The sequence below is a fragment of the Benincasa hispida genome, chromosome 6 (assembly GCF_009727055.1).
Source record: "Benincasa hispida cultivar B227 chromosome 6, ASM972705v1, whole genome shotgun sequence".
NCBI lineage: Eukaryota > Viridiplantae > Streptophyta > Magnoliopsida > Cucurbitales > Cucurbitaceae > Benincasa > Benincasa hispida.
Genome location: NC_052354.1, coordinates 21,908,235 through 21,919,629, shown reverse-complemented (window position 1 = coordinate 21,919,629; position 11,395 = coordinate 21,908,235). Strand labels below are relative to the sequence as shown.

At 34.3% G+C, this 11,395-nt stretch overlaps 1 protein-coding gene across 2 annotated transcripts; it reads right to left on the bottom strand.

Annotated features, from left to right (window-relative positions):
* Positions 1-4,288: 4,288 nt before the first annotated feature.
* On the bottom strand, positions 4,289-9,654 carry LOC120080317 (ribulose-1,5 bisphosphate carboxylase/oxygenase large subunit N-methyltransferase, chloroplastic). 2 transcript variants are annotated; one of them, XM_039034950.1, is made up of 6 exons: positions 9,096-9,653; positions 8,961-8,989; positions 8,492-8,703; positions 7,339-7,464; positions 5,840-6,244; positions 4,289-4,666 (listed from the first exon to the last, which is right to left on the bottom strand). In XM_039034950.1, the coding sequence occupies exons 1-6, from the start codon at positions 9,599-9,601 to the stop codon at positions 4,454-4,456; spliced, it is 1,491 nt and encodes a 496-aa protein (XP_038890878.1). In that variant the 5' UTR covers positions 9,602-9,653; the 3' UTR covers positions 4,289-4,453. The 2 variants fall into 2 exon arrangements, with proteins under 2 accessions (XP_038890878.1, XP_038890879.1); XM_039034951.1 differs by lacking the exon at positions 7,339-7,464 and having other exon boundaries at positions 9,096-9,654.
* Between the last annotated feature and the right edge of the window lie 1,741 nt (positions 9,655-11,395).

The window sequence follows — 11,395 nt, the reverse complement described above, 5'->3', positions numbered from 1 at the left end:
ACCTTTTATCCTTCAAAATTCTGCTCAAACCTTCTTTTCAAAATTTTGACTAAGTATTTGTCTATTCTGTTCAAAACAATGCAATGAGAACCTTGCGCATCTCTAAATTTAAGGGTGGGAAAGGTCTGAGCAGATGCGATTAAATGGATGCGGTCATTAAGAAAATGCATTCACCATTATCAAAAAAAAAATTGTACAAACTCCAATGTCAGCGCAAGGGAAATCCAAAAAAATCCCAACCTGATAAGAGTTAAGTCATGAAAGGAACCTGCTCGTAGTTGGATGTTCGCATGACACCCGTGGGAGCAAGCCAAAATGAATGTAGGTTTCCAAGAACGACATAATATGAAAAGAGAAAAAAATGAGAGAGATAAAAAATAAGAGTATAAGAGACAAGTCCTCTGACCAGCAAAAGTTAAACTTAACTTAAAATCAAGAGTTGAAGTTGAGATTAGCACACAACGGTAGTTGGATGTTCGCATGACACCCGTGGGAACATGCCAAAACGAAGGGTGTAACCATGATCAACAGTCTCTAATAAATGATGCAAACTAAACCACCGTATACAGACGCACCAAGTTGTTTTTGCAAGAAGAGGTAAACATTCTTTTTAAAACTAGAAGGGGATTTTTTAGTAGAGATTTGTTGTGTAAAAGAATAAAGTAGGGCATGTTTATGAATTATCAAGGATAGAACACTATACAACAAAAAATACAGAAGCTGAAGAAAGGAAACAGAAGCATGGATACCAATTTACTCACACTGTATTTGCAAATTTTTCAGGTCTAATTCTTTCCCTACTAATGAATAGATTGTTGATATTCGAGTAAACAATCATATAACTCCCTGCTTTGAGACCTATTGAAACCTCAAATATTTGAAAAACCAAGTCCTATTTACCTACCCAACAATGCCTTTGTGTATGTTACACTCAAGAACAATACAGGTGCAGGATAATCTTGGTTTGAAGAAAATGTTGCCCATAAGTTTTAGGTACAACTTGCTATCTGTTAGTAAGATGACTAAGGATAGTAGCAAGAGATTAATCTTTTATGCCTTTGTTTGTCTATTTTAGGATCAGGAGAACGGGTTCATAACCATTGGGAGCCTTGATCAGGGCTTATACATGATTGATGGTAACAGTTTTGGAGTTATTAAGGAAAAATACAACAACTTTTTGGGAATAGCATGATTATGGATAGACTTTGAATCTAATGAGAGTGATACTTTGTTATGGCATGTTAGAATGGCACTTTGTTCTTTTAATCATCTTACTCATATTAAGAAATTAAACATTCAAACTCCTAAGAATTATATTTGTAATGTTTGCCTTATGTATAAGCAATGTAGAATAACTTTCACAGAAAGAATTACAAAAAGTTGAGAAACCTTTTGACCTGATACATACTGATTTATATGGTCCTTACAAAATCAAATCCTACTCAGGGGTCATGATTTCCTCACAATTGTTGATGATTTTACTAGGTGTACATGGACTTATTTGCTCCATGAAAACACTCGAGTCCACAAAACTCTCAAAGAATTATTTGTTCATCAATACTCAGTTTCGCAGACAGATAAAAAGTGCTTAGAAGTGATAATGGGACTGAGTTCGTGAACCATGAAATGAATTCTAAGAGACAATAGAACAATTCATCAAATGAGTAATCCATATTCTATGTAGCAAAATGGAATTGTTGAGGGAAAACATAGGCATCTACTAGACTTAGCAAGAGCTTTAAGAACACATGTCTCTCTTCCTATTCAATTTTGTGGTGAATGCATCCTGATAGCTACTTATTGATCAATCTCATACCCTCTAGAATCCTAAATTGGGATATTCCCGATACCAAACTTTTTAATAAACTACCTTCTTATAGTTCTCTCAAAGTTTTTTGGTGCTTGAGCTAGGCAACCAACCTATAACTTGGGAGAACAAAATTTAACCCTAGGTCACACAAATGTGTTTTTCTAGGATATCCAGTCGAATAAAAGGAACATAAACTATATGATCTTGACAAGAAAGAAGCAGTAGAGATGTATTTCATGAGAATGTTTTTCCATTTTCTTTAAAGGATGATGAAAGAGAGAATTTTCCAAATCATTTACCTATTAATATGGCAAATACCTTAGCATCTGAGCATTCTGACACTGATCATGAGCCAGCCTTTGACCCACCTACATTGGAAGCAATTTTACCTTTCGACTTTGATGCAAATGTCGATTCTGACAATCGTGGAGTTGATCATGTATGTACTAACCCTACACCCTCAAGCAGATTCCCGAGAAGACAAACTGGACTTATCTCAGTGTAATGACTTTGTTTTTTCCTCTAAAACACCAACCAAACCGAACACATCACTTCTTGCCCTCAAACTGAATTTAATCACTCATACCGTGCTTTATGGTCAAAGTTGATATTGATGTTGAACCTGCATCCTTCCATGAGGCTCAAAATGATCTCAAGTGGATAGTAGAAATGAATCAAAAGATTAAAGCCCTTGAAAAAAATCAGACCTGGGAGTTAACCTTGCTGCCCAAAGGTAAAAAGGCTATAGGCTCCAAATGGGTCTTTAAAATTAAAATAAACGTTACAGATGAAGTTGAGAGGTACAAAGCTAGGTTAATACTAAAGGCTACCACTAGAAAGAAGGAGAAGACTATACAAAAGTCTTTTCTCCAATTGTGAAGCTTGTCATTGTGAGAATCTTAATTGTTATTGCAACCGTTCAACAGTGACCTATCTTTCAGTTAGATATTGATAATGTCTTCCTACATGGACACATTCAGGAAGAATTTTACATGAAGCCACCACTGGCTACACCAATGCTACTCCCAATCAAGTTTATAAACTCAAGAGATCTGCTATGGATTGAAACAAGCCTCTCGACAATGGAACAATGAACTTACTCATGTGTTGACATCCTATGGATTCTCTCCGAGTCTAAATGACAATTGCCTTTTCACAAAACATGTTGATGGCATCCAACTTTACCTTCGGGTGTATGTAGATGATCTTCTAATTGAAGAAATTAACAAATTCAAACAGTTCAAGTAAGGCCTTTTCTATCAAGGGAGTGACCAAATACTTTCTTCATCTTGAAATAGCAAGATCTTTGAACATTTATATCTCAAAAGAAATATGTCAAAGATATGCTTTATGACATGAACTAACAAGATGCTAAAGTTGTCAGCATTCCTCTACCTCTGGATTGTGATTTACTAAATTTGATTATGAGAAACTTGAAAAATCTGAACAATATAGGAGGCTGATTGAGAGATTGTTGTATTTGAACATGATCATATCGGATATTAGCCACAATGTGCACATTGGAATGTTGTCATTCATTTGTTGAAATACCTAAAAGGATGCAGTAATGAAGGTCTCTTTTATCCTACAAATTCTAATAAAAATATCGTCTTTTGTGATGCTAACTAGGCTACTTGTCCATACTCAAGAAAGTCCTTAAAACGGTATTGTATTCTACTTGGCAATTCATTAATTTCCTAGAAGACAAGGAAACAAGCCACGGTTTCTAAATCATCTATAGTACCGAAGTAAGACCACTACTGTACCAAAACTCCAATTCATAACTTCCATCCTTCAAGACTTGCATTTGAACTATTCTTTTCCAATACATCTCTTTTGTGACAAGAAGACCACAATTCACATTGCCTCCAACCCTGCTTCCATGAAAGGACAAAGCATCTTGATATTGATTGTCGTACAATAAGAAAAAAGCTCAAAGAAGCATTCATCTCTACCCATTTGTCACTTCCTCACAACAACTTCCAGAGCTATGAAGCAATTGAGCTCGTCCAAGCTTCAAAGCTTCATCTCCAGGCTTGGTTTTGGTTCCATGCTTACACCATCTCCAACTTGAGAGGATACAGAAAATACAAAGATTTATTCATTTCATTTATTTTCTTTATTTGATTATTTTGTTTATAGTTAGTTTTCCCATGATGATTAAGTCTGATTAAGCCTCCTTTATTCTTTCCTTAATTTTAAGATAGCAATTTATTCTTTTCTTTCTTTAGGTTTCTTATCCTTGTTTTATAAGGAACCATCCTTTGTAATTTATAATAATCTATCGTAAAAATATGCTTTGATTGAAACTCTAATCCAATGTTCTTCAGACTAAATTTAAAATTTATTGAAAAAATAAGAACTAAATTGGACACATAAAAGTATGGAAATTAAAATTAAACAAACCAAATTAGTATTTTAACCAAACTAGTATTTTGATCTAATATGAATTAGTTAATGATTTTATAACTTAGCCTATTTGATTTTAGAAGAAACCAATTTTATTCACTGATTAATTATTGAAACATCAAGTGAATTAGAACACCTCAATTTCGTTAATGTTGAAAGCCCATGTATTTGAACCCTGAAAAATGGTGTTTTGATGTTCCCTTCAGTATTTTTGGCAAGGCATTAGAGGGCCTCCTATTTAGACTCCCAAAAGATAATTTCACCTTGCTCCCCACATAGCCCAAGATCCTTTAGCCTCCTTTCTTGGTAATATTCCAATTGATCTAATTCCAGTTCCCTGTCTTTGAAAATTTGGATTATTTGCTGCAATACCCTTTTCTCCCCTTCTCTTATTCCAACAGCAATCCTCAATCTTGAATCAAGATTTTCTTCTTTTAGCTTCTCATCCTGCAATTCATTGTCATTACCAAATGAGATGAGAATAAGCTATACAACTTTGTGTCATTGTCAACTAAGCCATAATAAACTAGGTAAACAAAATTGGTTAAAATTTTAAATCTAATCTTTGAACTTTGATAATTGTGTATATTTACCTTTATGAACATCAAAGAATTTGAATTGAGTCTTTAAACTGAAATGGTGCTTCTATATAAAGAATCACGGGACAAAGAGTTGGGGAGTGGGGAGTTAGGAAGTGTGGAGTTGTGAACTCCAGTTTTGACTCAAGGAGTTTGTGAGTCCTACTACTAAAAACCATCAATTTTATGTCTTATTAAGACTTAATTTAGGATTGCAATAGTTTTTAAATTAATTGTCGGCAAGTGTACTTCTAAAAGAATCAAATGTTAAATGAAGTAAATTGGTGTTCAGTAAATTTTAGTTTAAACTTGAAAAAGTAGCTTGTAGTGTTTGGTAAATAGATACGAAAGCATCTTATGTTAGATATACTAACTAAAATAGACTTATAAATAATTTTTTTATTTTTTTAATTTAAAATTTTAAATAATTGTTTTAGAAAGATATATTTGGTTTGTTATAGATTAATTTTTAAATATTAAGAAAAATAGCTTTATTTTAAAAAAATCAATATGGTATACTATTTCAAAAAAATTGATGTATCGAACTCCAGAAAGTTAGAAAATCTATTTTGGGTGAGAAATAGATTGATATATAAGTATAAAATTGAAAACCAAATATTCATTAAAATTTCTTAAGCTAAAAGCTAATAGATACTACTTTTAAAATAGACGTGAAATTACCGTGTTTTTTCAAAAGTGATTTTAGCAGATTTAAATTTAAATCTATTTTATCCAACGCAAGAAATCGTTAAGATTTTTCTATAATCACTTCTATCACAAGCGCAATCCCAAACGTACACTAACTCCTTACACCATGGGACTCAAAAGTTCACAACTCCACTCCTTGTCCCAAACACTCCCTAAAAGACAAAACACTAGAAAGCCAAGATGGAGGTTATATAAGTTCAGATCCTAATAAATTTCAGACTGCCAATTACTTGATACTTAATAATATGGGAGTGAGATCATATATTGCAATGTGTAAATTTCCCACGACTTTATGATAGATGCATAATAGATGAATGAAGATTTGATGGTTTACCTCTTCAATGGTGGTATTGTAGCCAGAAAGCGCAGCCTCACAAGCATTTATGACCACTTGACATACAAGCTCTTCATTTGCTCGACTAACAGGCATTTCAAGATGACCCCAGATTGAGTTTCTAAACAGAGATTCCAAAAGGAATGCATCTGTGCCTCCGAGTGCTAGCAGCCGCAGGAAGGGAAGCATTGCAGGTGGAAAAGGACGCTCCAAAACAATGTCAAAATAAGCAGTCTCACCAAGTCCATTTGTCTCAGCAATATCTAGCTTGTCATCAAAGAAAAGGTCGGACTCTGGTATCTCTAACGTCAGTGTATATGCGTTGCGGTTGGCTGTTGGCTCTATGAACCCATAGTCAAGAGCTAAGTCTGCATTGCTCTTTTTTAAGTCATATTGGATAAAAACCTGTTGAACATACAGTCAAAAGTTCAAGGTAAATGCACTCTGTTTTCCTGACAACTTTGCCATAAAATATATTTTCTTTAGGCCAAATTACATTTTTAGTTCTGTTTTTTTTTTTTTTTTGGAGGGGGGGGGGGGGGGGGGTGGAGGTGGCGAAGGTACTATCTTGGCTGAAAATTAGGAAAAATGGTTAGAAATAGGACCCATATTTTTTTGTAATGCAACAGTAATGTTTTATGGAACTTCTCTGACTTATTTTCGAGTTCAACTACAGATATCTTATACTTTAGATTTCTGTTACTCCTTAACTGATGACAGGGATGTTGGGTAAGTTTTGATTACGTGATAGTAGCGACTATGGTGAGACTTCTAAAATCACTAAATTGAAACTATGATTAAAGTGAACAGATAAAAATGCAATTTAACCATGATTTTACTCGTGAAAAGATCAAACGAAATGTCCCCTTATCTCATGTTTTATTCACTACTGCAAGTAAATTCTAGTTTTCAGTTTCCACAAAGTTGTCGATTGCCCGAGTTTCAACTGTTGGATCGTACTGAATTTTGGTCAACCTGTTGTGGACAAGTAGGATCTCATTTTAAACAGTTGAATCGTCATTTTCAACTCTGTTTTTCAGTAGACGCTGCTGAACAGAATCTGTAAAACTAGATGAAATTTTTCATTCTTCTATCTCTCAAGCATTGATCTCTTAGGTATGAAGGTGGGTTGTGAATCTTTGTATGACTGATTTGGATTCTTTTTCCCTCAATTTTATCATAACAAGAGATGTTGACAAGGTAGACTCTTCACAAGTCCCGTGACTTTTACTCTTCGCATGGGAGGGGTTTTCCACCTATAATGCTGTCCATTATTGGTTGATTGCTTGATGATTACTTAGTGATTAATTTATGGTGTATTAGAGTACTATTATTTGGTTGATTGTCTTAGAGGTGATCCTAGTAGGTTGTTGATATATTATTTGGTCCTATCATTTTACAGGTAAATTCTAGTTTTTGGAATAAAATCTTCAACAAGCGAAAACTCCAACTATCAGCCATGTTAGCCAGGTACATAAACGTAGAAATTAGTACTTTACCTGCTCACTAGCCTTCACGGAAATTGGGGACCGAAGAGAGAATAGGACATCCCATGAGAAGAGACCTGCCGGTCCCTTAACCTCCCATGCATGTTCTTCTGAGGTTACGTTAGCACTATGGTTGACCTGATTAATTATGAATTGTGTGTGAAAAGAGTTAAATTTTAAATTACAAAAGGATTGAAAAACTTTTGTTCCGTGCTAGAATAAACCATTAAGTTATGATGCTCTTGTCAAATATAGGCAGGTGGGTAATCTTTTCATGGTCTCAAATTTTCATGGGTGTTGATACTTAGATTGCCATTTTGTTCTGTGTTCTAATCTTTTAGTGAAGTTAGGTTTGACAAATGTGTTTGAAATTTGTCCAAATATATTTTGAATTTGATATTTTAAGAGAGAAATTATATTAGAAAAAAAAAAATAAAAACAGTAATAAATATAGTAGTTCATTAACAAACTTAAATATTTTTTTGTGGACATTAATGTAAATATAAACTATATTATAAACTTAAATATCATTTAAAAAAAAATTCGTGTTGTTTTCAAATATAGAAAAATAAACTAAAATATTTACAATGTACAGTCTATCAATGATAGACATCTATCAATGATAGACATCTATCAATGATAGACATCTATCAATGATAGACATCTATCAATGATTATCAGTGATAGACTTCTTTCACTGATAGACAATGATATTTTGCTATATTTGAAAATATTTTCAACAGTTTTGTCGTTTAAAATAATTTCCCTATATTATATTGTAAAAAAAAACAGTAACTATACTAAAAATTCAACATACATTGATAAATAAATTTATAGTAGTTTATACTCAACCGAACATTTTATGGGAATTACAACTAATTTGAGGGTTTATAAATATATTATAAAACACATTTAGGACCTAATATTTGAATTTGCTACTAAACATACATGTGAAAACGTGAAATACATATGTTTTTATTAAATCTCTTGTTTTCAATTTTTGCTTGACCAATTTAAGTATGAAAGTTTAGGATCAACTCTGTAAACCAAATTAACAAGGCACCTGAATTAGGAGCTGCATGTGTTGTATTCATAAAGTTTCTAGTAATATTAACTACTTAAAATTTCCATGCATGCCTAATCAAGTAAGAGTTTGAGATCTAACCAAGTCCGCAAAAGGGATCAAAACAAGGTTTTGGCCTCTGAGTCGGGAAAATGCCCTTGATCTGAGTATCCCAAAAGCCCAAAAGAAGTCATCCAGTGTGATTGGAGAAGGAAATAGATCTTTATGGCGGAGCAATATCTCTTCTTCAACCTTGAGAAATTCGCTCTTAACATATTCTTTTACATTCAAAGTCGTACTCAGAAGTTGGGTTCCTGAAAAGTTCATGAGGCAATAATGTTGCAATCAACTATTCTATGATAATTATAGAGAACCAGAAAGAGTCATCTTCAAGGTTAAAGCACCATACTAATTAATCAACAGACCAGAGCCACATTTCTCCTTCATAATCCTAAATTTTTTATAAGAATTCCCAGACACATAAAAAATCTAACACGTTTCTCCTTCCTAAAGTTCTACAATGCCGCAAAATAAATCCTAAATTAAAGTTCAAAATAAATGACAGACGAACCTTGGATCTCTGCAAGCTCCTCTTCAGACCTGCACTGAAACATCAAAACAAGCACTCCATCAACTCCATAATTATGAAAGCACGTTACCACAAGGAGCATGGTAGATTAAACAGTAAGAACCAAGCCAAACCCACCAAAACACAGTGGAATCCGTTTCCGAGGGGAGAATATCGAGGTAGTGTCGCCAACGCGAGTCATCCTTGAGATTTTCTCTAATCAAAAACAGAGCAACAGAAATCCATGGTTTCAATCCACTACACACATTACCAATCTCGGAATCAGCAACCGCATCGGGATTTATCCAGAATCGTTTGGGAACTTCCAAAACGACCTCGTTCTTGGCTAGGTTTTTGGTGGTGGCTAGTCCGAGTCCTTCGGGGAAAATTGCAGGCTTCACGTGAGTCTTGGAGGAGACGACACCTTCCTGGCGAAGCCATTGCCAGAAGGTGTGAACGTTTGAGGGCAACGATGGGTCTAAATCTGGAGAGGCTACGGAAGTAACAGAGAGGCGTGGTTTGGGATGGAGAAGCGGCCGCTTTGGCGGGAGTGAGAGGTGTGCTGGAGAGCGAGGAAGGGAAAGGAAATTAGAGGATGAAGAAGCTAAGGCCATGGCCATGGGAGTTTGAATTGGAGTCGCCATTTTCGGGGGGTTTCAAGCTTCGAGTAAGCCATTGGAGAAGAAGTGGATAAAAATTTGAAAATTATGCAGACGTGGGATTAATACGTGGCCTGTATTGTGATAGGCTTCAGATTTTCGACCTCCGATATTCTTTCAGATATTTTTATATTATTGTCTTCTTCAAAATAATTTTTCTATATAATACGAAGAAAGAAAAAAAAATTGCTAGTAACTAAATATATTAATATTTAATATAGATAATGCAATAATTTTTATTTTAATATTTTCACATATCAAAATCACTTTCACACACAAAATGATGCATTGTTTTATCTTATAATTACTTACCTTGGGTTAAATTCTTTATTTTTTTATTTTTGTATTTTTGTATTTTACTCTAAACTTAGATCACATGCAATTCTTTTATTAAGAATATAAAGACAAGTATTATTTTGTTTCTTTCACACATGCATCTAACACATGCAATGGAAGAATTAATGCATCAATTTGATGTGTAATTACCTCTGTCTATATAGATATATCCAATTGGCATCAAGCATCTACTATGCTTACAAAAAAAATTCTTTACCGTTAGTTTTGGATGGAAATTGTTAAAAGCTTTGTTTCAAAAATAATTTTAAACTTTCAAAAGTTTCAAAAGTTTCAAAAATATCCTCAAATTTACGAAAAAATTAAAAATACTCTTATTGTTAATATATGAACAAAAACCATAAATACCTCTAAACTATCAAAAAGTTGCATTAGTACCATTATCTTTGATATGAGACCCCTAGGCATCGAAACCTAAGAACCATGTTGAAAAACAAGACCCAAAAAACTCAACCCAACAGCTCCAAAACCAATTTGATCTCAACCCCTAGGAGAAGCTAATTACTTAGGTGATCTAATGAACCAAGAATCGGACAAAGTAAGAAACTCTTATCAACCCTTGATCTTCAAAGCACTCCACAAGCAAGGTAGATCAATCTTCACTTGAATCCTCTAAATATTCATGCATTCTATCATAAGAATACATAAGGAATAAAATTCTACATTTTAAGATTTTCTATTATCATTCATCCAAATTCTTATTCATTACAATTGAAATGATAGAAGATTTTATATAGTATTGTCGAGATTCTAATACAATTAATGTAAAGTAGCAAAAGTCAACATAAAACATTAAATAAGTAGTCATCTTCCCAATCTTCATCTTTCATCCATCATATTTAATGCAATTCTATTAATGACAGCCAATATCTTTGACTGGTCTCCATCTTCAATGCATCCTCATTAAAAGTGTGAACCCTGAATCCTAATTTCTCTACTTGAGTATGTTCCCTATTGAGATTAGTATGATGAGTAGGATGATGTGGAAACTAGGGTGAAATGGTAGAGAAAAGAGTGGAAATTAGAAAAAAAAAAGAAATTTGGAAGGTTAACTTTTGGGGAAAATTTTGGAAACTTAGCTAAGTATAGAATTTTGTCTGTTATAGTGGTGTTGATGCATTGGAAGAGTTGTTGGTGAAGGCATGTGGCTGAAGAAGGAAAAAGGAGATGATGCGTTGGAAGGCACACAGGTGGGCAAGGCATGCATGGAAAGACAGCCATGCGTCGAGCAGCCTCGGCCAGCACCCAGGCCATGCGTTGAGCAGCCTCGGTTTTAGCGCCCAGGCCATGCGATGAGCGCTCCGGCCACACCCTAGGCCATGCATCGAGCAGCCCACGAGGTCGGACGTATGCGTCGAGTGGATTACACCGTGTGTTAACGCACTTCGAGCGGCCACAATCCGTGCGTTGAGTGCACTGCCACCG

Coding starts and splice junctions, on each gene's coding strand:
- LOC120080317 (XM_039034950.1), bottom strand. CDS start 9,601: ATGGCGACTCCAATTCAAACTCCCATGGCCATGGCCTTAGCTTCTTCA. Junction 8,990..9,095: donor ACGGATTCCACTGTGTTTTG/GTGGGTTTGGCT, acceptor GTTTCAGTGCAG/GTCTGAAGAGGAGCTTGCAG. Junction 7,465..8,491: donor TGATCCCTTTTGCGGACTTG/GTTAGATCTCAA, acceptor ATAATTAATCAG/GTCAACCATAGTGCTAACGT.